This window comes from Triturus cristatus, chromosome 1_2, assembly GCF_964204655.1.
Source record: "Triturus cristatus chromosome 1_2, aTriCri1.1, whole genome shotgun sequence".
Classification (NCBI taxonomy): domain Eukaryota; kingdom Metazoa; phylum Chordata; class Amphibia; order Caudata; family Salamandridae; genus Triturus; species Triturus cristatus.
In genome coordinates, this window is record NC_140580.1 from 1,082,896,517 (window position 1) to 1,082,921,573 (window position 25,057).

The 25,057-nt window shown below is 44.1% G+C and overlaps 1 protein-coding gene across 3 annotated transcripts in view; it reads left to right on the forward strand.

The window, feature by feature from the left end:
• LHX3 (LIM homeobox 3) overlaps positions 1-25,057 on the forward strand; it is a 76,790-nt gene that overhangs the window by 41,328 nt on the left and 10,405 nt on the right. For all 3 annotated transcript variants that reach the window (XM_085616029.1, XM_085616025.1, XM_085616024.1), the window contains exons 2-3: positions 15,675-15,846; positions 24,386-24,588. In XM_085616029.1, the coding sequence (XP_085472155.1) occupies positions 15,675-15,846; positions 24,386-24,588 (375 nt within the window). The remainder of the gene's footprint in view (positions 1-15,674; positions 15,847-24,385; positions 24,589-25,057) is intronic.

Sequence of the window (25,057 nt, forward strand, 5' to 3'; positions counted from 1 at the left end):
CATCCCTCCTTTTCTTTCTCCTCGCTTCCGTCTTTTTCCAGTTTTTCTTTCTATTTCGTTCGTTCGATCGGTCGGTTCGTTTTTTTTTCTCCTGTTATTCTTTGCTTACTACCCATTCAGATCTGCGTCTTTCTTTTCTCTTTTTTTCCTGTCACATTACTTCCTTCCTCCATCTCTCTTTCCCTGTCTCTTTCTTTCCAGCTTTCGCTTCCCGCCTCCTTCTACTTACCCTTCCCATTTGTTTGATTGAAACTGCACGTGACGTCACGCTTTGTCAATAACACTGAAATGAAGAGATTTAATTCCCGGGCGATTGTGGATGAATTTGTTAGTATTTCAAATGAGCTCAGCCCTCGGTGGCTCTGATTGAAGACGTAAGCACAGGAGTGCGGAGGGACTCCTGGTATGGAACGTTATATATTGTATTTGTAAGTCTGAAAAAGTTTTAGATTAAAACGAAAATGTATGATATTCTCGGATTTAGCGCGTAGGGGATGATGCCTGAGAGAGAGAGATGGCGCCAGTCGATGCAGACTGCCGTCCGGGGGGGGGGGTGGGGGGGGGGGGCTCTTACTTTGTCATGACCACGAAGTTAACATTTAAAGAATCAAATATACCTGCACACACTAAGGCACGCAACAGCCGCTGAAAGAGAAGTACCCGGACCGTGGAAAGGGTATAAAAGGTACAGGCACGGGGATTTGAGCCCACCCTTGCTCATTCCCATCTTAGTGGACTCCATTTTTTAATTTGTCCAGCTCCTTTTCCTCCCAAACATGGTTTTCCCCATTACAACATATTTTTGCAAAGAGGGTTATGTTTTTAATGGAATATATATTCGTATCACAGAGCGCATTAGCGCATTCACTATGGGGGAACCTCTGTCAGTATGAAGGAAGGCTTTTCACCGCCACAAGTTAAGGATTAGGGGTCCAAAAAGGGGCATTGCCCGATTGAGCATCCTTGCCCATGCATTGAACACTCACACATTAACACCTTTGTGTGTACTCAAAGCCATTTTAAAAGTAAAGTCTCCTTAAGGTAAAAACACAATGCGCGACCTGTGTTAAGGCCAGGAGCAAGGACATTACCAAGATGGAAACTGGGAGGGAGTCCCCCATACGTCAAGAGCATGACGCTGAAAAGGTTTCACCACAGGGAATATAGTTTCATTATAAATTACTCATGCTATAGAACATTTTGTGAATTAATTCTCTGTGAATCCCCAACGCGTTGGAAATGTACCTCAAAAGTAGGAGAAAGTCCATGAGTTTATTTCTGAGGTTTGGAAGCAGAGCTTTGTGAATGATACCCCAGGATTCGAAGGTTGGACATGTCATGTCCCCTAACATGCGTGTTGTGGTGCGGGAGGCACAGGTATTGTCTGCGGTAATTGATGATTGCTTTTTAATTTTGAAGCCTGAAAACTGTACTCAAAGTCATGATTATTAATAATATTATTGGAACCGGTTCTGGGGGTCTCAGGGCATTCAGGGGTAACTGGGTTCCAGGTTTGACAACTGGAGTCATTTACCGGGTGTGTCCAGGCGCCTCCTTAATATTGCACCCATAACTAAGCACAGAATGCGTCACTTTAGCACCCGGCACTGAGGCACAGCAGTCCACGTGTTACTCAGGGAAGAGGGAAGCTCGAAAGTCTCACAATTAACAATAGTGAAAGTAACTTACTGTGCACATGCAGATTAATACTAACATACGCAATGCAGCTGACAGACGCAATGCTGCTGTACACAAGTGAAAGTAACATGCACAATGCAGCTGTACACAAGTGAAAGTAACATGCACAATGCAGCTGACAGACGCAATGCAGCTGTACACAAGTGAAAGTAACATGCACAATGCAGCTGTACACAAGTGAAAGTAACATGCACAATGCAGCTGACAGACGCAATGCAGCTGTACACAAGTGAAAGTAACATGCACAATGCAGCTGACAGACGCAATGCTGCTGTACACAAGTGAAAGTAACATGCACAATGCAGCTGTACACAAGTGAAAGTAACATGCACAATGCAGCTGTACACAAGTGAAAGTAACATGCACAATGCAGCTGACAGACGCAATGCTGCTGTACACAAGTGAAAGTAACATGCACAATGCAGCTGACAGACGCAATGCTGCTGTACACAAGTGAAAGTAACATACACAATGCAGCTGTACACAAGTAAAAGTAACATGCACAATGCAGCTGACAGACGCAATGCTGCTGTACACAAGTGAAACTAACATACATAATGCAGCTGTACACAAGTGAAAGTAACATGCACAATGCAGCTGACAGACGCAATGCAGCTGTACACAAGTAAAAGTAACATACATAATGCAGCTGTACACAAGTGAAAGTAACATGCACAATGCAGCTGACAGATGCAATGCTGCTGTACACAAGTGAAAGTAACATACACAATGCAGCTGACAGACACAATGCTGCTGTACACAAGTAAAAGTAACATACACAATGCAGCTGTACACAAGTGAAAGTAACATGCACAATGCAGCTGACAGACGCAATGCTGCTGTACACAAGTAAAAGTAACATACACAATGCAGCTGTACACAAGTGAAAGTAACATGCACAATGCAGCTGACAGACGCAATGCTGCTGTACACAAGTGAAAGTAACTTACTGTGCACATGCAGATTAATACTAACATACGCAATGCAGCTGACACAAACAATGCTGCTGTACACAAGTGAAAGTAACATACACAATGCAGCTGTACACAAGTGAAAGTAACATACGCAATGCACCTGACAGACACAATGCTGCTGTACACAAGTGAAAGTAACATACACAATGCAGCTGTACACAAGTGAAAGTAACATACGCAATGCAGCTGACAGACACAATGCTGCTGTACACAAGTGAAAGTAACATACACAATGTAGCTGTACACAAGTGAAAGTAACATGCACAATGCAGCTGACAGACGAAATGCTGCTGTACACAAGTGAAAGTAACATACACAATGCAGCTGTACACAAGTGAAAGTAACACACTGTACACATGCAGGTAAATAACTACTTACACAAGCATCTGTAAACAAGTGAAAGTAACATACACAATGCAGCTGTACACAAGTGAATGTAACATACATAATGCAGCTTTACACAAATGAAAGTAACTTGTTGTGCACACACAGATTAATACTAAGATATACAATGCAGCTGTACGCAAGTGAAAGTGACATACACAATACAGCTGTACACAGGTTAAAGTAACATACACAATGCAGCTGTACACAAGTGAAAGTGGCATACACAATACAGCTGTACACAAGTGGAAGTAACATATTGTACAAATCTGGAGAAATACTAACACACACAATGCATATGTACACAATGCAGCTGAATAAAAGTAAAAGTAACTTATTGTACACATGCACAATGCAGCTGCACACACGTGAAAGTAACTGATTGTGCACATGCAGATTAATACTGATATACACAATGCAGCTGTACATAGGTGAAACTAATTTATTGTGTACGTGCAGAAAATATTACTAACATATGCAATGCAGCTGTACACAAGTGAAAATAACTTATTGTGCACTTGCAGGTAAATACCCCCTTTGGAATGCAGCTGCAAACAAGTGAAAGTAACTTATTGTGCACATGCAGATTAAAACTAACATACACAATGAAGCTGTACACAAGTGAAAGTAACACACACAATGCAGCAGCACACAAGTGAAAGTAACATACACAATGAAGCTGTACACAAGTGAAAGGAACTTACTGTGCACATGATCCCACATGTAACCCTGACTTGTTATCAGTGGTGGCTCACATAGGGCGTGCTGTGGGGCGGTGAGGCGGGATGGGGAGGGGTCGGGTGGGGTGCGTGGAAAACTCGGGCCTACGACAGTACGGAGGAACGTAATAATTACTTTCCTCCGGTCCGTTGTATGTCTGTGTTTGTTACCCCCCCACCCTGCCCCTACCCCGCCCACCCCACAGCACACCATATGCGAGCCGCCACTGCTTGTTATCCACCATGCCCCCAGGTTACTCTATTCATAGATTGGATAGAATGCCCAAGAAAGGGTGAGGATTGGTAATTATCCTTAGAGATTCTTTCCCGGCCCTATGTTCCCCTTCCCCCGTTATGCACTGTGAAGCTCTACTTTCCAGTGTTGAACTTTCAAAGAATCAGTCTCTTAATGGCCTATTACTTTATCTTCTACTGGACCCTAGAACTATGTTCCTGCGAAATATCAGCAGCTTGTTGGAATCCTACTCCCTTAAAAATGACTTCACCCTTATCAGTGATTTCAACTACCATGTAGAAAAGACGACAGATAATGATACAGAGGATCTCACAGACCCTATGTTTGGGTTTGGTCTCTCCCAAGTCATTAATAGTCCAACTCACTCTGCCGGTCATACCCTGAATGGACTGTTTACCAATTACCAGAACATTAAAATTCTTGAAGGCCTTAGACTTGTATGACCTCAAGGCAGTGATCTTCACAGTTGCACTCTCCTCTGCTGGGGTATGTGCCCCCAAGATGAGTAATCCCAAATCTTTCCGTCTTTGGCAGGAAATCCAGGTCCCCGAGCTTAGGGACTCTTTCAGCAGCTGAGCCACTAACTGCAGCAAATCCAGATTCCGTTGTTAGGGACTACGAACATTGGACTCAGTCAGCCATTGTAATTCTGGCACCTATAAAAAGTAAAACTCTAAGAAGAAGTAATCCTTCCGCCCCCGGTATAACCCTGACCTTAAAGCCCATTAGCAGCACTGTCAGAACCAGGAGAGAATTTGAGGAAGGAATACAGCCCAACTGAAAGAGAAAATGATAAACAATGCCTTGCCAAATATAAAGCTCTTATCCTAGCCACTAAATCTAAATTCTATACACAAAAAAAACTGTAATAAAAAAACTCCTCTAGGGAACTCTTTTGTACCATCACTACCTTAACCCCTATCCCTACTGTCAACCCCACTTTAGCAAAAAGCGATTTGTGTAATGCTTTGGCGTATTCTTTTCAAAAGAAGGTCCAGGACATCTTTCAAAGTTTTACGATAATAAATCACTCTGCTCAGGAACTTGCTACCACAGGCTTGTATTCAGATGAGGATTCTAGATCTCTGAGTGAATTCTGTAATCCATCACAGGAAAAAATAATTCAGTTGATCATGGCCATTATCTCGGGATCCCCCCTTGATCTCTATCCTCCATTTACTATTCAGTTGATCCCAGACAGTGTGGCCAAACAACTTTTTAATTTCTTTAGCAACATGTTTCATTCAGGGATATTTCCTATAACTTGGAAAAGGGCTTCAACATTGCCTCTTTAAAAAAAATCCAACCTCGATCCCTCTGATACCAACAATTATTGCCCTATAGCCAGGCTGCCTTTCCCAGCCAAATTGTTGGAAAAAGTTATGAACGAACAGCTAACATCTTTTATTGAACAAAACAATCTTTTAGATGCATCTCAATTCGGGTTCCATAGTGGACATGGTACAAAGACTTCTCTTATAATTGCCACCGAGGAGAGTTGCACCACTTTGGGCAGTGGTAGAATAGCTGCCCTGGTTTTACTTGACTTCTCTGCTGCTTTTGATACGGTTGACCACATTCGTGTGGTCGACTGACTAAGCTCAATGGGGGTGAAGGGTCAGGCGATTGCTCTACTTAAATCATTCCTGACTTCTAGAGTTCAATCAGCGAGTCTAGACGGATATACAATGTGATGTTCCCCAGGGCTCATTTCTGAGTCCATCCTTGTTTAATGTTTACCCCACACCGTTGGCAGCACTCATGACATCTTTCGGGTTTTTGTAGTGGTGTCCCTCTCTAATTCTAATCATAATATTGATTAACCCTTTCGTAATTATATGTCAGCAGTGAGTGACTGGATGGGCAAAACTGCCTCCAGCTAAATTCGGCTAAAACAGTGTTGATGCTGTTCGGTCATAATTAGGGCTCCCGGTTTTCCGTTTAAACGGATTTTTACATATAAATGCGGACGGAAAACAATTTTTCCTTTGTATTTATATAAAAAACTGCACAATACTAGCAAATTTTGCCGCGCTACCTTGCTCGAATCCGGAGTTATCTCACCACGCCCCCTTCCTGATGCAGGGAATTCCTTCTAATCCTTCCAACCAGGGTCTTTTAGAGACCTATTGCTGTGCCCCTGAACCAGCCCTCTGCAATTTCAACTCGGAAGGTACGTGTAGACGTGAAAAGTACCAGGGCACATGGGAGGTCGAAGGGGGAGGGCGGGAGCAAACAAACACCACACACCAGACATGCACTCCAGCATCCTCTGTGCCACCTCTGCCATAACGCCTGCACCACTACTGCAGCTGAGCAACCCCCGTGCCACAGCTACACTAACAACGTCCCCATCTGCTGTACCTGCTACACCGTTGGTGCTGTCCGGAAGGAGGCCGCGCACATGAACTTCTTGGTGTAGCAGGGGCCTGGCTCATCGTCTCACCTTCTGCGTGGCGGGCCCCGTGGCCCGATCTGGTCAGAGCTTTCTACTCGGCCTGTTCTTCATCTCTCGGGCCTGCCCAGCTCCTGCGATGTCTCGCTACTGGGCTGCCTGCACACCTGACTCATCCTCTGGGCCTCCACTGGGCAAGTGGCCGACCACGGGTTCGAGGGGGTGGCGTCCAGCGGGTTTCTCTCAGGCCCCATTCGGTCGGCTTCCTCCATCACGAGCGGCCATAATCGATGTTAGAGGCAGCGTAGGCTAGCCAGGATCAGTCGGACGACCGCTGGTGGTGCAGGCGCAGAGTCTGGTCTGTTCCGCCCTCTCGGTTGCATTGTGTGGGAATGCCCCTCTCATGAAGTGGGTCGAAATGGAAAGAGCGAGAAGGGTCCCCAGTTCGTCAGAGCATGTCTATTTGATTTAAAAGTAGTGTGCTATACATCGTATGGAGAATCTAGCTGAGGGGAAAAGGTGTTTGCATACGTTTACAAATGTTGGAATTTTGCCTTTTTACTGTACTCTCCAGGCTCGCAACACCCATTGGGCTCAAAGGGTTTCAGCCCCCCCCGCCCTTCGTGTGTGTCAGCCCGGCAGAGACAGCTTACCGGGCTCACACACACTACTTCACAGGTCTTTAAAAGACCATTTACTTGATAACAAGGCTTTGCTGTTCTTTCACCCCTTCTTAGAGCCCCTGCATCTTCACTCTGCCAATTGCTGGAAGAATCAGCCCCCCCCCCCCGAAATTTTGTTCAGCCCCTCCCGAAATTTCACTCTAGTTGCACCTCTGGTACTCCCCACGGTATACACTAATGTTTTGACTGCTGAGTTGATTTTAGAGGCATTGTGTATATTGTTGTGGAAAGAAATTGGAAAATAAAGATGTTAATAAAAGAGAACACTGCTACCATTATACATCAACATTATACTAATTTTCTTGGGCACAGTATTTCCTCATTCTATCATTTTCATTGGCCTCGGTTGCTCGTGGTCAGCATCCTAGTTCCAGACCACCCGACATCTTGCGCATGCCCATTCACCCCTGTGGCCTCTTACTTACCCTGTCAAACAGCAATTTGAAATGTTGCCTTACTCTAATCTTACATGGGCCCCCAATAGAGCCAGCTCTGTTCTGCAGTCTTGCCCTAATGACCTTGAATATGTCTTTAAAAGAGTGCTTAACTACAATTTTCATGTAATTTCTTTTTAATATGGAACCAGCATGTGTTTCAGCTTTTCGTGCCCTCTTTTGCCAGGTCATTAGAGCGCACAGGAACACTCCTTCAAATTCTAAATGTGTTTACATCGATTATTCTGGGATAGTGAAGTGTGTTTTCAATATTGTTGTAACACAGCAGCAGCTTATTTATATATATTACTGAAAATAATCATGCATTGCCAATTTAACTAAATGTGGGAAAATACTTGCTGTAGCGTCGTCTTTTGCTTGTGCCAAAAATAAATGTGGATAAATACAGAAAAAATGCCCAAAAAATAAATATGGATAAATACAGACGGAAATGGCAAAACAAGAAATACCATAAAACCGAGAGCCCTAGTCATAATACATCCTTTTGGACCCTTTCATGTTGGCCTCAAGATATGGGATTCTCCCCACCCCCGAGAATAAAGTCAAGAAGTTAGGAATTCTGCTGTACAATTGACTAACTTATAAATTCCAGGTTAATGCAGTAACCTCTTCCTCCTTTTTCATCTTAAAAACCTAGAAGAAAAACAGACATCTGATTCCTTACGACCTTCTGAAAACTGTAGTCACTGCACTGGTACTCTAACGTATTAACTATTGCAACAGCCGTTATCTTAACCTACAATTCAATCTCATGCAGAAGTTGCAAACTGTACACAATTCTACAGCTAGAATGCTTCATAATCTGCGTAGATTTCAATCTTCTGCCTTAGTATTGAACAAACTCCCAGTGAGAAAGCGAGCTGCTTTCAAATCACTCTGCATTACTTATTAAGCCTTTGCTGGAACTGGCTCAGAGTATTTTAAAAATAAGCTTAATTGGTACACTCCCAAGAGATCCCTTTGGTCCAGCTTTGAGGAAAAGGTTGTTGTACATCGACTCACCACCGCGGGTGGTAAAGGCTTTGTGAGAAACACTGCACTACTTTGGAATTAACTTCCTCTAGACTTAAAAATAGCACCCACTCTTCTCATTTTTAGAAAAAAAATAAAAACTTGGATTACAGCAAATAATACTTACAAGGTTAGAAATTGATCACCACTGTTCTAAATATCTTCTTGCTTCAGAATAGTGCCAAGACGCGTCCTGGCATAAGAGCACTTGATAAAACTCAAAATCAAATCAAATTAAATCACATGCAGATTAATACTAACACACAATGCAGCTATACACTAGTGAAAGTAACTCGTTTTACATGCAGATTAATACTAACATACACAATGCAGCTGTACATAAGTGAAAGTAACTCGTTTTACATACAGATTAATACTAACATACACAATGCAGCTGTACACAAGTGAAAGTAACATACACAATGCAGCTGTACACAAGTGAAAGAAATTTATTGTGCACAGGCAGATTAATACTAACATACACAATGCAGCTGTACACAAGTGAAAGTAACTCGTTTTACATGAAGATTAATACTAACATACACAATGCAGCTGTACACAAGTGAAATAAACGTATTGTGCACAGGCAGATTAATACTAACATACACAATGCAGGTGTACACAAGTGAAAGTAACTTGTTTTACATGCAGATTAATACTAACATACACAATGCAGCTGTACACTAGTGTAAGTAACATGCACAATGCAGCTATACACAAGTGAAAGTAACTCGTTTTACATGCAGATTAATACTAACATACACAATGCAGCTGTACACTAGTGAAAGTAACATGCACAATGCAGCTATACACAAGTGAAAGTAACTCGTTTTACATGCAGATTAATACTAACATACACAATGCAGCTGTACACAAGTGGAAGTAACATATACAATGCAGCTGTACACAAGTGAAAGAAATTTATTGTGCACAGGCAGATTAATACTAACATACACAATGCAGGTGTTCACAAGTGAATGTAGCATACATAATGCAGCTGTACACAAGTGAAAGTAACTCCTTTTACATGCAGATTAATACTAATATACACAATGCAGCTGTACACAAGTGAAAGTAACATACACAATGCAGCTGTACACAAGTGAAAGTAACACACAGTGCAGCTGTACACAAGTGAAAGTAACTTATTGTGCACAGGCAGATTAATACTAACATACACAATGCAGCTGAACACAAGTGAATGTAGCATACATAATGCAGCTGTACACAAGTGAAAGTAACTCCTTTTACATGCAGATTAATACTAATATACACAATGCAGCTGTACACAAGTGAAAGTAACATACACAATGCAGCTGTACACAAGTGAAAGTAACACACAGTTCAGCTGTACACAAGTCAAAGTAACTTATTGTGCACAGGCAGATTAATACTAACATACACAATGCAGCTCTACACAAGTGAATGTAACATACATAATGCAGCTGTACATAAGTGAAAGTAACTCATTTTACATGCAGATTAATAATAATATACACAATGCAGCTGTACACAAGTGAAAGTAACTTGTGTTACATGCAGATTAATACTAACATAAACAATGCAGCTGTACACAAGTGAAAGTAACATACACAATGCAGCTGTACACAAGTGGAAGTAACTTATTGTGCACAGGCAGATTAATACTAACATACACAATGCAGCTGTACACAAGTGAAAGTAACATGCACAATGCAGCTGTACACAAGTGAAAGTAAATTATTGTGCACAGGCAGATGAATACTAACATACACAATGCTGCTATACATCAGTGAATGTAACATACATAATGCAGCTGTACACAAGTGAAAGTAACTCATTTTACATGCAGATTAATACTAACATACACAATGCAGCTGTAGACAAGTGAAAGTAACATGCACAATGCAGCTGACACACATAATGCTGCTGTACACAAGTGAAAGTAACTTATTGTGCATATGCAGATTAATACTACCATACACAATGCAGCTGACAGACACAATGCTGCTGTACACAAGTGAAAGTGACTTATTTTGCACATGCAAAATAATATTAACATACACAATGCAGCCATCTTGCCATGTCCATGAAACCCATGAAGCGGGAGACTCATGCAGAGCTGCGATATCATGCAAGGATACATGGTGTAATTATGGCTTGGACAGGGGGGGCGGCTGCCGTGCCATGCAATGTTACATGAAGCAGTCCTGGCTGAGCTGGGCCCAGGCTGCAGTACTCTGCAGGGATACACTGTGTACTTATGGTTAGGCCCATGTGGCGGTACTGTGCACGGATACACTGTGTCGTTATGGCTGGACCCAGGCTGTAGTACTGTTCAGGGATAAACTGTATAGTTATGGCTGGACCCAGGCTGTACTACTGTGCAGGGATACACTGTGTAGTTATGGTTGGGTCCAAGCGGCGGTACTGTGCTGGGATACACGGTGTAGTTATGGCTTGGCCAGCAGGAGGGCTACAGCACCAAGCAGGGATACACGGCATAGTTATAGTTGAACCTGGCCCAGGGCTGAGGTGTCTGCACTGTTAGATGAAGGCGTTTTGGCTTAGCCGGACCCAGGCCTGTGGTACAATACAGGGTCACACGGTGTAGATATGGCTTGGCCCGAGGGAAGGCTGCAGTACTGTACAGCTAAACCCGGCTTTGGGAAGAGGTGTAGCTGCGGTATTGCGCAGTAGTACCTGCTGCACCTGGGGCACCGCTGCTTTACAGCGCAGTGGTACTGACCCAATTCACGCATGAGACTCTTGATTTTTTTAAAGCCGAAAAAGGCTTTAATTTAGCTTTCTCCCACAATTAATTATTTCCACGCCAATGCAAGTCAAAGGAAAAATAAATCTTGTTTCTTTTTTTTAACCTCCTTTTTCTGTGTTACAAATGCAGATATGCATGTTGGTGTAGGTGTGGCTGTACTTGGGGTAGAGTTGCAGTACTTTGCAGTGATATGTGGTGTAGTTATGACTCAGCCTGGTGCAGGGCTGACAGGGTAGGCTTTAGGGCTGGTGGTGCCTGTGCAACAATCTTTTTGGAAGCCAGTGCCCCCAATTATCTCCTTCTCTGAGGATTCCCACACTACCACCCGCAACAGTGCCCCTCATCTCTCCATAGCTGCTTTTTGACAAGCATTTTATTTGTCTAGTAGCGCTACTCATATCAGTGTAGGGTGTCAAAGCACTTTGCATCATAAACACATTATTCAGAGACAATGAATCATACATGTGTAAATCAGTGTATAGGAAATTGCTAATTAAAACAATTAGGATTACAAAGTGTAGGAATCACTTCATCCATACTAGCAGGCAGTATATTTTAAGAGTGTTTGTTCTTGTGAAGCACAAACTTGGGATCTAAAATGTACCACAGTGGTTTGGGGGGTGGCTTTACTAATAAGAATGTATTTCTACCCAAACAACCCCATTTTAACAACATTATGATAATGAAAGACTGAGGGAAAAAACATAACCTTTTAACCAATACCATGCAGTTTACATGCAGCTCTTAGATGACAGCTCATTGGCCACTGTGTTATATTAGGATCGTACTTATGCACTGCAAGTAACAAAAGAAGCCCTGTGTCAAAAGCAGTAAGTAACCCACTGAGCTATCCACATAAAATACAGTTCTGATATCTACCAGGTACAGGTTCTTTGCAGCAGGCGTATTAACCCTCTGTGCTACATTATGACAAGTCAAAACTGCCACTAGACAAAACTCCCATCTCTCTCCAGCAGGAACATTAATCATCAGAGTTATCTTGAAATTATTATTTTACTGTATGAGAGCTGCTGGACACACATGGAACGCTGCAGCAGGTGCTTTTAAGCCCATACGTTATTTGTAAACACAGCGCCCCCACACCCAATCTCAGCGTCAGGTGCGGCTGCACCGATCGCACAGCCCTGAAGCCGGCCCTGAGGGCTGACGTCTGAATGGTATTATCACCGAGGGCTCTCGTCAAAAATACAAACATGTATCTAGATACAGGGAAATACTTACACGAGGCAATAGAATGAATACGAATGTAATTCCAAATCTTGTCATAAACAATAAACTGTATTACTGATATAAAAATATCAATAGGTACATGCATTCAATCGTCATTTTCCAATTCAAAATATAGTTTAAAGATAATAATGACCATAGATACTGCTCAGTGTATGCAGGCGGTGTGATGAAGTAAAACACATGTATTAATATTAACTCCAGGAAGGTCGATCTATAATTCGTCGATTTACCTTCTTTAAAAATAGTAGAATGTGTTATCACCGCATTACGTTTCACACCCAGAGATTTACGTACCCTTTCGTTTCGATGTTTATTTCTGTAAGGGGTATCCTTATATTTACCCGCCCAAAATCCATAGACTGTGGACGTACTTACTTGCGTGCGCACGCGCCCGCCTACGTGCTCCTTTATTTATAGAGACATTCAGAATGGCACGTGGCATTTTCTCTTAACGAATGTCGACAACAATATCGGAAAACAGAGTTGCTGTCACCTGATATAGCACGAGACGGCTCGAGAGAAGTTTCATTTCGACTGCAGAACGGTTCCGATAGATGGAACCCTCCTTCGGTGACGTCTTTTTTTCTTTTTTGCAGTTTTATATAGCGCCACCGCGACCCGAAGGTATTTTTGGCGCATTATACAAGCACCAGTTCAACTACATTATGCAAGGTCACATTTTTTTAGCACAGGGAAACTAAGTTTATCACCTTCTACGCTCTATGGGTGCTCTTTTGGGGCAATAGTTAGTATTTTAAAATAATTCTATGCACTTTTTGGAAGCTATTTCTTCGGCTGATGTTTCAGGTTTTTACCTTAAGCTACCAGTGTTCCTTTTGATGGTGTTTCATGCATTTGTTTTTGCATATCTTGTTATATAATGGCCTGTGAGCCCATTGTGGCGAGCACGGTTCAGCTCCATTAAATTCGGACAATAGATCAATGAATCAATTAATAAATAAATATATCTGTCTTTGTCTGTCTGTCTATCTCTCTGTGGATCTATCTATCTATCTATCTATCTATCTATCTATCTATCTATCTATCTATCTATCTATCTATCTATCTATCTATCTATCTATCTATCTATCTATCGAAACACCGCTCATCCGCCAAGCAGCGCTGTTGCCTAGTAGCTGATACTGAAACCTGCCTAACATAGTTCACAGGTTTCCAATGACAGTTCAGTTCAAGGAACAGTCTGGCACTCAAGAATAAACGTCACCACGTTTAATCCAATGACAAGTTTTGGCACAACAGCCGTCATCAGAAATCTTCTAAAGAAGAATGTTGTGCTGAAATGCGTCATTGGATTGAATGTGGTGAAATTTATTACGGTGTGCCAGGATGTTCCTTGTACTTAACTCTGATTGGAAACCTGTGGTCTATATATCTATATAGCTAAATAGCTGTACAGATATAAATGTATGTATAATGGCCATATCCTCTTCTCTTGCCTGAAATCCTTTCCCCCAACTAGAGACTCCTTCATGTGCAGGTTCTAGTCTCTCCAGATGCACATGGACACTTCTCTGCCTCTCCTCCCTCCCACACAGAACTCCCTGTGTCTGGGCTGGACATTATTTCTTGTTCCAAGATGTGCAAATCCACTCCACTCCCTCGTCCAGATCATCAGTGCTTTCTCAAAGATACTAGTCATTATCTCTTGCTCCAAATTGCACAAGTCTCTTCTCCTGCTTGAACATGCTGATCACTACCTCATGCTCGAAGATGTACGTGTCCTCATGTTTCGCCTCCAGAGTAGGACTGGGCACATTTTAATTATGCTGGAGTGATTGGAATAATTTTGGTAACTTCACATTACCCTTTTGATGCAAAATTACAGAAACGTACACAATTACATATTTTTTTGCATAATTACGAGTAATTTGTCACACAAAGCCTACCTCATGAGCACAAGATCAACAAAGTTAGCGAGCGAGAACAGTGACTGGCTGCTGCTCTACATGTTCTGTTGCATGTGTGTGAGGGCGGGCCGTTATCACTTGTAATATGCACATGTCCTCTCACATCCAGTGATCCCAGTGTATAAGGGCTGGTCTTATGTCTTGTTCTAAAATGCACATGTCCTCTCCCAGTGTGTGAGAGCTGATTGTTATCTCTTGTTCTAAGATGCACATGTCCTCTCACCTCCAGTGATGCCAGTGTGTGAGGGATGGCCGTTATCTCTTGTTCTAGGGTGCACATGTCCTCTCACCTCCAGTGATGCCAGTGTGTGAGGGTCTGGTCGTTATTTCTTCTTCTAAGGGGAACATGTCCTCTCACCTCCAGTGATCCCAGTGTGTGAGGGCTGGCCGTTATCTCTTGTTCTAGGATGCACATGTCCTCTCACATCCACTGATCCCACTGTGAGGGGTGGCCGTTATCTCTTGTTCTGAGATGACAATGTCCTCTCACCTCCACTGATACCAGTGTGTGAGGGGTGATTGTTATCTCTTGTTCTGAGATGCACATGTCCTGTCACATCCACTGATCCCACTGTGTGAGGGCTGGCGGTTATCTCTTGTTCTGAGATGCACATGTCCTCTCACATACAGCGATTCCAGTGTGTGAGGGCTGGTCGTTATCTCTTGTTCTAAGATGCACATGTCCCTTTTAGTGATGCCAGTGTATGAAGGCTGGTCGTTATCTCTCGTTTCTAAGATGCACATGTCCTCTCACCTCCAGTGAGCCGTTTGTGTTATGTGGCTGGTCGTTATCTCTCGTTCTAAGATGCACATATCCCTTCCAGTGATCCCAGTGTGTGAGGGTGGGCCGTTAGCTCTTGTTCTAAGATGCACATGTCCTCTCACCCCCAGTGATGCCAGTGTGTGAGGGGTGGCTATTATCTCTTGTTCTAAGATGCACATGTCCTCTCACCCCCAGTGATGCCAGTGTGTGAGGGGTGGCTGTTATCTTTTGTTCTAAGATGCACATGTCCTCTCACCCCCAGTGATGCCAGTGTGTGAGGGGTGGCCTTTATGACTTGTTCTAAGATGCATATGTCCTCTCACCTCCAGTGAGCCGTGTGTGTTATGAGGCTGGTCGTTATCTCTCGTTCTAAGATGCACATGTCCTCTTCTCTCCCCCCAGAGATCCCCTTGTGTGCGGGCTGCAACCAGCACATCGTGGACCGGTTTATCCTGAAGGTGCTGGACCGACACTGGCACAGCAAGTGCCTGAAGTGCAGCGACTGCCAGATGCAGCTGGCCGAGAAGTGCTTCAGCAGGGGGGAGAGCGTCTTCTGCAAGGAGGACTTCTTCAAGTGAGTACCTATGTGGAGGGCTGTGAGTGTGTCTGCGGGTGTCTGTTCTGGCATCCCATAGTAGCTTCAGCTCTGCTTGGTCAAGAGAGCTGAACCAAGTCCCAGAATGCATTAGTTGTTAAGTAAAAGTCAGAGGCTGGACTTTAGTGTCAGGTGGGCCTTGGAATCATCTGGTAAGTCCTCGGGATATTGGCCCCTATGAGAAACTGATCCAAATGGGGCAGGGGCAGTCACATGGCTTGGTCCCATCATTTCCCTTTTAAACAGGTCTAGTGTAGGCCGGTAGACCTGGGATGGGGTCAGTCACTTGTTTCCAAGGGGGTTGGTGCATCTCAGAGTCCGTCTGGTACCCGATGTGCTCCCTGGAGTCAAGTCCAGCTGCAGGATACAAACGATGCTGAGGATCAAACGGTGTGCAGCAGGTCTGGTGGGAGGCCTAGGGTGATCTGCTCTGGAGCCTTGGCATCTGCTTCAGGGGCACATCCAATCCAGTGACTTCATTCAGTTTTAAGAAAACCTTCACAACTTATAACAAGTTCTAGATTATGAAGACACGAAAGCAGGGGGCCGAGACCATAATCTTTAGTTACTGGAGGATAAAAACAGGCAGTGAATGGACTAACGTATACAGACTTTATTTTAGTTGCCTGCATTAGCCATCCTCCAGTCACGCCTGGTGCAAGATCCTTCTTCGATAGAAAGAATCTGGCAAAGCATGGACCTTTTTATAAAAACTCATATAGCTTGGTTAAAATAAGCCCTAAGGTTCCTCGAGATGCTAGAAATTCGATGTTAAGCCACTGGAGAGAAATAGAGAGGGAAGCAATCTTACTAACATGGGGGCATATCAGCAACAACCGGCGATAATTATCGCTCAGCGCTCTTAGCGTGAGGATAATTATCGCCAGGTAACGTGGATTTTTATCGCTGAGATAGCGTGCTATTAGCAACGCTTATCTGCCTAACGTGAGATTATCGCTGGAAACCCAGCGATAATCTCAAGCAATGTGGCGTTAGCTTGCTGATAGAGACTCACAAACTTAGCCATGATATCCACCTTCCATAGGATATCTTGGCTAAGTCAGTCCTGAAGCAGGCGTAAGGAAAGTAGCGATAACAGGGGTTATCGCTACTTTTCCTGCCGCTATGCCTCATAGCGTGGGGCTTGATGATAGGAGAAATGTCGCTTAGCGACATTTCTCCTGTCATGTTAGGTCAGAAACGCCCACTTTGCATCTCATTAGGGATGCAAAGCTGGGCGTTAGGAATCCCCATGCTAAAGCAAGGTTTCACGCATTAGCGTGGCCTTGCTAATTAGGCGATAAAATTATCGTCGCTTTTCGGCTGAGTAAAAAACTATTAGAAAACAATGTGACGACAAAATAAAAACAGTTTTCTCACCTGAACGTGTCTAGAAATCACAGCTAAGGGTCTCATTTGGGGTGGCCAGAGGTGGGAAGTGGAGGCACCCACTGAATTAGGAGTTTATGGCCCAAAAAGGGCCAAAGGGGAGAAAAGTAAGCGAATGACCGGTTGATTTCCACATGCGGGTACAGACATGCACATACAAATGTTTGATAAAACACATTACTGTATTTGTAGTGTTGTACAATATGTAAGCGTGTTACAGAATGTTGCCCAGGTGCCTGTGGAATTTGTGTGTTTTAATAATAGACATTTGTCATGTTGCACATTTTATAATATGGCATTATAAGCATGAAAACCTATTTTACGATCAAGAGAGTATGTAGCTGGCGTGTGAGATAAGTAAGTACGGAGAGCTTGTGAGGTATGGTTAAGGTTGTGAGCGAAGTTTAAGTGAGTATTGAGGGGCTGTGAGCTAAGGTTAAGTGAGTACTAACAGGATGTGAGCTAAGTTTAAGTGAGTACTAACTAGAGGATGTGAGCTAAGGTTAAGTGAGTACTAACAGGATGTAAGCTAAGGTTAAGTGAGTACTAAGAGGATGTGAGCTAAGGTTAAGTGAGTACTAAGAGGATGTGAGCTAAGGTTAAGTGAGTACTAAGAGGATGTGAGCTAAGGTTAAGTGAGTACTAAGAGGATGTGAGCTAAGGTTCAGTGAGCACAGGGATAGCCAGGACGGGTTCCCCAGCGGTCTACAGCGCCAGGACGCCTCAGGGCAGCAGTGCGCTTTACAAGACACATACATTTACATTTACATTTACTAACAGGATGTGAGCTAAGTTTAAGTGAGTACTAAGAGGATGTGAGCTAAGGTTAAGTGAGTACTAAGAGAGGATGTGAGCTAATGTTAAGTGAGTACTAAGAGGATGTGAGCTAAGGTTCAGTGAGCACTAAGGGTGTGAGCTAAGGTTAAGTGAGTACGGAGAGGTGTAAACCCAGGTTCCTTAAATTATGTATGTCATGATTTTTGAGGTTTTGTGCTGTAGGCATTATTACACACCATCACTTTAATGCCCCTCTAACTGCCATTTTTCAGGGGTGTATATATTCACTGAAGAAATAGCGAAGCTACGTTTCATCACTCAGAAATGTATTTTTGATAGAAAAACATGTAGAAGTTCCTCCCACAAAACTTCAGCTGAAGGGACGTTAAGTTGCAATACAAAACCTTGAAAAAAAACTGACATTGGCTAGTTATGGCGAGAAAGACAATCAAAACGACCCCAAGTGTCTCAGCCAGGACCTCACACACAGCACCAGAGGTAACATCACACCACACCATCAGTAAAATCTATCGATGCTGCTGGGTGGGCCGGACCCAGCAAAAAGGACGATCTGTGTGTGTGTAGGGGGTGGTTTATGTTAAGCATGTGGTTTGTATAGATGGCACTCGGCCTACCAGCCCCGACATGATTCAGTTCGTAGTGCGCTTGGAAACAGCGGTAAATCCTTATGGGCGCTTTAAAACTAATAAATAAATGTCAGTCTTGTGCCTCTTGCAAGCCTCTGTGGGCGTGCTATAGTCAGTACAATGCTTCTCCAGGCTGTTGGGGTTGCAGAAGAGCCAGTTACATGTTAGAGAAATATGCATGGAGACTGGTAGGGCTGGGGCAGAGCCAGTAGTAACATCTTACATTAATGCCCCTCAGAGACTGGTTGGTCTAGGACATAGGCAGGCACATGTTAGATGAACCCCTCTCAGAGCCTGGTTGGTGTGCAACACAGCCAGTCACATGTTACATTAATGCCTCTCAGAGGCTGGGTGGTATGCGAGGCAGCCAATCAAATGTTACATGAATGCCTCTCAGAGGCTGGGTGGTGTTGGAGGCAGCCAATCACATGCTCATTAATGCCTCTCAGAGGCTGGGCGGTCTGGGACACATGCAGTCACATGTTACATTAATACGCCTCAGAGACTGGGTGGTCTGGGGCACAGGCAGTCACTCGTTAGATTAATGTTAAGGTAGGTCGCACTTGGTCAATGCTGGGGTTCAGTCACACATCGGATCAGTCCATCACGAAGGCCAGTTGGGCAAGGACCAAGTCAGTATCTTTATTCTGCTGGGTGCAGTGCATGTTGTAGGCAGGGGCGCGCATGATCAGACCTACATACAAGATGCTCCCGGCTGCAGCAGTGCACATCAGCTGTGGAACCTGCCCACTTCTTTCCCTCAGCGTCTCCTAAAACACCCCATCCCAAGCTCCCTCGCACACAATTCTTCCTTGAACCCGCACCCCTCTGACACTGCTGAGCACCACTCGAAGTCCGCTTTCTATTTCGACGAGCCTCCAGATATTGCAAATCCCCTTTAATGAACTCCATCAAGCCACTTCGTCTCCCAGCCGCCAGTGACGCATCGATCGGGAACCGCTATTGGCTGCTGTTAAATGATTAGCAATAATCGATTGTAAGAGTTTGTGTGTGGCCCAGGTCTGGGGAAGTGTAGCTGATCAAACACTGTCAAGGCTTGGATCCTCATGCAAGCTGACGGAGGCTGATGCATGAATGAGTGAATGAGTCTGTGAGTGGTGAAGGCTTGCCAATCAGAGCAGTGCAGACGTCATCATTGTTAGGCCTTTCCTGGCTGCGGAAGAGGTGCCACAGGACAGTGTGGGGCAGGACTTGCATTGAGTGACATGACACCTGCAGGGAGCGGTGTGGTGCTAAGGAGAGATTGGTGTGGCATGTGCCTTGACTGCTATGAAACCTGCAGGAGGCGGTCTGCAGCCTGGAGTGAGGCGAGCTGCCTGTCTTGTACTTAGGTTGAAACTCGCAGTGACTGGTGTGAAACAGTGTTCAGTGTCGAACTTTCACCAAATGTTCAAAAATGTGCAGTAATATATTGCGGACGATTTGAAGTGAACTACTATAAATATAATTGGTAGAAACTGTAAGAGTGAAAAGTAATACAACACAAGGCAATTTATGAAAAATACACTGTATATTAAAAATAATTCGAATTTCTCCAAGTAGTACACATTCAACCAGTCACATGATTCTTGCGCGCCTCTTAATGAAAAAGCAAACTATATTCATGGGGAAAGTTGAATCAAGACCATGTGCAATTATTTCATGGTTAGAACCTATTAAATGCGTCTTAATCCAGGAACCTAAGCATCCCAGGAGTGCCATTCTGCTGTTTGCCAATGTGCTTCCCTGTCAAATGAGAACACTGCCATATTGGACGCTCCATGGAAGACAGCGGAGCGACAGAGGGCCTCTGATGGCCTCTCTGCTCCAGCATTCTAGGGCTGTCTCTCTGCTTTCCCTCGTTTACATTAAAATGTTCTATCCTTTGTTGGAGGGATGCTTTAATACCATTACTTCCTTCTGCTTTTGGCTATGTTGGTTGCTAAGTGTCCTTTTCTGGGTTTAGCCTGTGCTGCAGGCAGGGGCTACAACTTGGGGGGGGGGGGGTTAATGGCTGTTATAGCCCTTGCCAGCTGTCTACAAGGCTTTAGGAAGCATATTTGGAAGTGCTGAGTACTTGAAACAGTTTTCTAAAACACTACCACATTTTAGGTCTCGGCTACCGTCTGTAGGACAGACCTATTTTTTTTCCAATACATCACGTATACTTCGAGTCGGCTTTGGGCCACCCTCTTGTTCATGATTTAATCACTTTGTTGTCTATTTTAGTTGTCTGCTGTCCAGTCAGTGGTATTGCGCCTTGATAACTCCGAAGCATTTTGATTTTACAATGTTCTGATTGAATGAGTTGTGTCCTTCTACTGACTTTTTTAATTTGCTTTTTGGAACTTCATGATCCGCATGCTTTTCTTTGCTCTCGCTCTCTTTCCCTCTTTATAGTGTCCTCACTGTCGCTCATTTATTTCACAACCTTCCTGCCAATAATTCCTGCCCCACTCCCCATCTCAGCCCCCTTTCTGCTGGGCGAGTCATGTACCTTGTTAAAAAAGTGAATTAAAATGGCCGCTGTAAGAAATAGGCTTAAAAGTTGCTAAGAATGTGAGTAACTCACGATTATAAATCCACAAGTTTCTCTTTACTGGGAACCAAGCACCACATCATAGCACGTGACTCTCTCGGGGTAGCGAAGCACAGCAGCCCAAGGCCTACACAGGAAAGGTGGCGTGGGCTAGTAAACCCTGCTTGCTTGTTTAACAACCACACAATGTAATAAATTAATGACCTGTCATTGCTTCTCCCTTTTGAAAAAAAAATACTTTTATGACACACATGCTGCTAAATAGTCTGCAATAAATTACAAATGTATACAAGAGGTAGATGAAAATACTTTTGGTGACACCTGATAACATGTTACACCCGGAGTGGGTCCTGAACCCAATAACAGCATAATCCCACCTATATTAGATGCAATATCACACTATAATTAACGTTATTATCAAAAAGGCAGGCCTACTGGTTTTGTCAGGGTGTCACCACATAAACAGAAAATATGTTATAATCCACCATTACAACTCTTTTGTAATTTATGGGGATTGTACACCCATTCAACCTTTGGGTCTAGCTAGAGCTATTTAAAACTTTCAAATACATAATAAATAAATAATTCCGATTTTATGGTATTTATTTTTTGACATTTCCATCTGTATTTAAGTATAATAATTTTCTTGCTCATTTTATCTGTATTTATCCATAATTCTTTTGTTTTTAATGTGAAAAAAGAATTTGCAATGTGTATATTTCCACGCATATTTAACCAACACATGTTTTCTTATGTTTGAATGTTCAATGGGTTTTTGCCATTTACAGTAGAATACAGTTTTCTGAAAGCATTTGCATTGCAGAACAGCTCACACAGCTGTAGTTATTTAAGGAATTATCAGGAAATCTTTTTTTTCTTTTTTAAACTTCAATCTGCACAGCTACTAACCTAACACTCAAGATTGACAGTAGTGAGAATTGTACAAAAGAAATCCTATTTATTGTATTTTTCAATATTTAAAAATAAACATAGTCAGGGAAATAGATGGTTTTCTGTCGGGATTTAGCTGTAAAACTCAGTAAAAACAGAAAACTGGAAGCCTTCATTGTAACGTAAACCCTTGCATTGTCAATCATCAACATTATCAATAAAGCATTGAATCAAATAATCAGATGTTTCCCAGAGTCTTGTTTCTACTTTTACAATGCTGCTATTGCAGCGCTAGGACCAGTCACTAGGGGTCCCTACACTCCAGAGATTATCGGCACAAAGGTCCAGCTCTATGAGTGAAGGGCTTGATGAAATGGGAAGCCTCTCCCGGGATCAGGGATTCAGTCCTATGGAAGGTTTGGGGCCATTTTGAGAAAAAGTTCTGGGAACGGGGATGCTGCACTTCCTTCAGACTCCAGAATAACTTTGGTGGTGCCCTTGCCCCTCTTGGGACACCACAGTAGGAAGATATGCAAATGTTTATAGTGCGCAAGGGCTTATATGGCGATCCCCTTTCCTGCGGCGTGCATATTGAAGTAGCTATTATTCTTTTATTTATCTGTGGCCTCTGTGCCATGATTTTCATTTCTTTATGTTTGCCCTGTTCCCACCCAGAGCACCCATATCGATCCTTTTCCCTTCAGGGGCACGGGGGAGCTCCAAGGTTCCAGATCTCCCGGCACACCTTCACTGGACCTATGCCGGAGCCTGCAACACTCTCTTCTGCTCCTGACTCGGGCAGGAGTAAACTCAATGTCTTCAGCTCCTACCCAGAAGCAGGAGCGCTTTGTCATCTCCTGTCCATGTTGTCCGCAGGCAGGAGTCAGTATGCCTGATTGCCCTCCCCTTAGACACAGGCAAGAGGGGGGTAGGCAATGCTCCTGGCTGGGCCACGAGGAGACTCAGTCCCTTAGAGCATTGAGCTTGCATCAGGCCCTGAAGGATGGGGTCCCTGGGTCCAAGGTTGGGCGGTGAGGAGCGGTCCATGCACATTTACTCCTCATCAGATATGTAAGATAATAAAGGTTGCGCCAACCTCCTGGGGCGTGGCCCTTGCTGAGGGAATCCAGGAATTTCACAACAAATATCTATGCTCTTGGTACTCTGCCTGTTCCCCAGGGGTCCAAGCATCGAGGGCCTTTAGGGCCTTACGACCCTTAAGGCCAATTTGGACATTCTTGGGCTCATTTTCTTCAGACCTCCTGGCCTGTAAATTGGCTTTTAAGTTGGGGATCTCCCCTGCTAGACATGTCGTTTCCCTGGGCTACTGGTTCTCTCTCCTGCTTGTGGGACATCTCCCACAACCTCTCCACTGCCAGCAGGCAGGACACCCTCACTGCCCCACTGCCCAGGTCCTACAAGCGCCTGGCTACCTCCAGGGCGCCTGTTTGTCTGTTGATTCAGGGACTAGTCCACAGAAGTCCTATGGGATCCATCCATGGTCCCCGAGCAGGTCCATTCCCCCAACTGTTCCTCACGAGGCATCAGGTGGTCCAGCGACATTAGTCCAGGAAAGACCCAGCCAAGTCCTTGGGACAGCTAGAGTTAAAGTCCTTCATTAGCAAGGGCATCGGGTGGCTCCTCCTTCCAGCTAAGCATTCTTTTGCCGTCATCGCTCCCAAGTCCAGTGTACGCTCAAAAGTCTCTCCCTTGTGCAAGGGTTTTTAAGTATGGATTGAAAGTTCTAGAAGACATGCACCCTTTGCCAATCCAAGGGTGCCACGCCATCACTCCGCCCCTGTCCCAGCCCTCATGCACAGGCTTCTGGAATATTTAAACATGGTCATTTCAAGTAGTCTATGAAAAGGCCTCCTCAGAGAGCCTCAGCTCTGCCACCACCTAGCACAGCTGCCTGATCACTTCCCACCAGCATTGCAAAAGGGACCCCCTTCTGTGTTTGAGGCCAGAGGCGTGGCCTTCTTCCTGTGTTTATGTTGGTTTGAGCTTTCCCAGTTTGGTGCATAGGATGGAGTTAATTAGCAGATGCAGATTTCCTTCCCACTCATACCTTTCCCAGAGACTGGGTCAAGCACTGTTAATGGCTCTATTGTGTGGGGAGGCCTTGGATACCTTTGCTCGCCAGCAGACTACTTTACTTGGCCCATGAAGGGCGTGGCGTGGGAAACTTCACATATATGGTGTGTTCAACTGTTTGACAAATGATCTACATTTCTTATTTTCTTAATTCAATGACTGAATTGTGTTTTCTTTAAAGGAGGTTTGGGACAAAATGTGCAGCCTGCCAGCAGGGCATTCCTCCAACGCAGGTGGTGAGGAGGGCACAGGACTTTGTGTACCACCTACACTGCTTCTCGTGCATCGTGTGCAAGAGGCAGCTGGCCACCGGCGACGAATTCTACCTCATGGAAGACAGTAGGCTGGTGTGCAAGGCAGACTATGAGACGGCTAAGCAAAGAGGTAAAGAACAGTGGCCCACATGTACATCTAGAGGCTGTTGCTACCAGTGCACTCATTAGAGCAGCATGTGGAGGATGAAAGACTGAGTCGGATTGGAAAGTATAAACCTGCAGGTTGAACACATGTCTCTGTATAAAGTCACTGAGCTGTAATGTGGGCGAATAGACCGAACCTATGACCTGGGTTCAGGCTACTTTGACTTCCCTGTGGCAAACACAGGGACCCCAAACTGTCTCAGTTCATGGGTATTTTCTCTTCATTTTCATAGCTGAATATGTGCTTTTCCTCCCTGTTATGAATAGAGAACTGCAAGTACCAGAATGCAAAGGAAAACATTCCTGAGTAAGCTGCTCACACCTGGTAGGCGGAGAATCGAGAACTTTGGTCACTTCTTTTTTGCATCCACCAGTAGGGATAACCGCTGCCACAGACATTGGGTGTCCTTGGTGGCGCCACTATGGCACCCGCC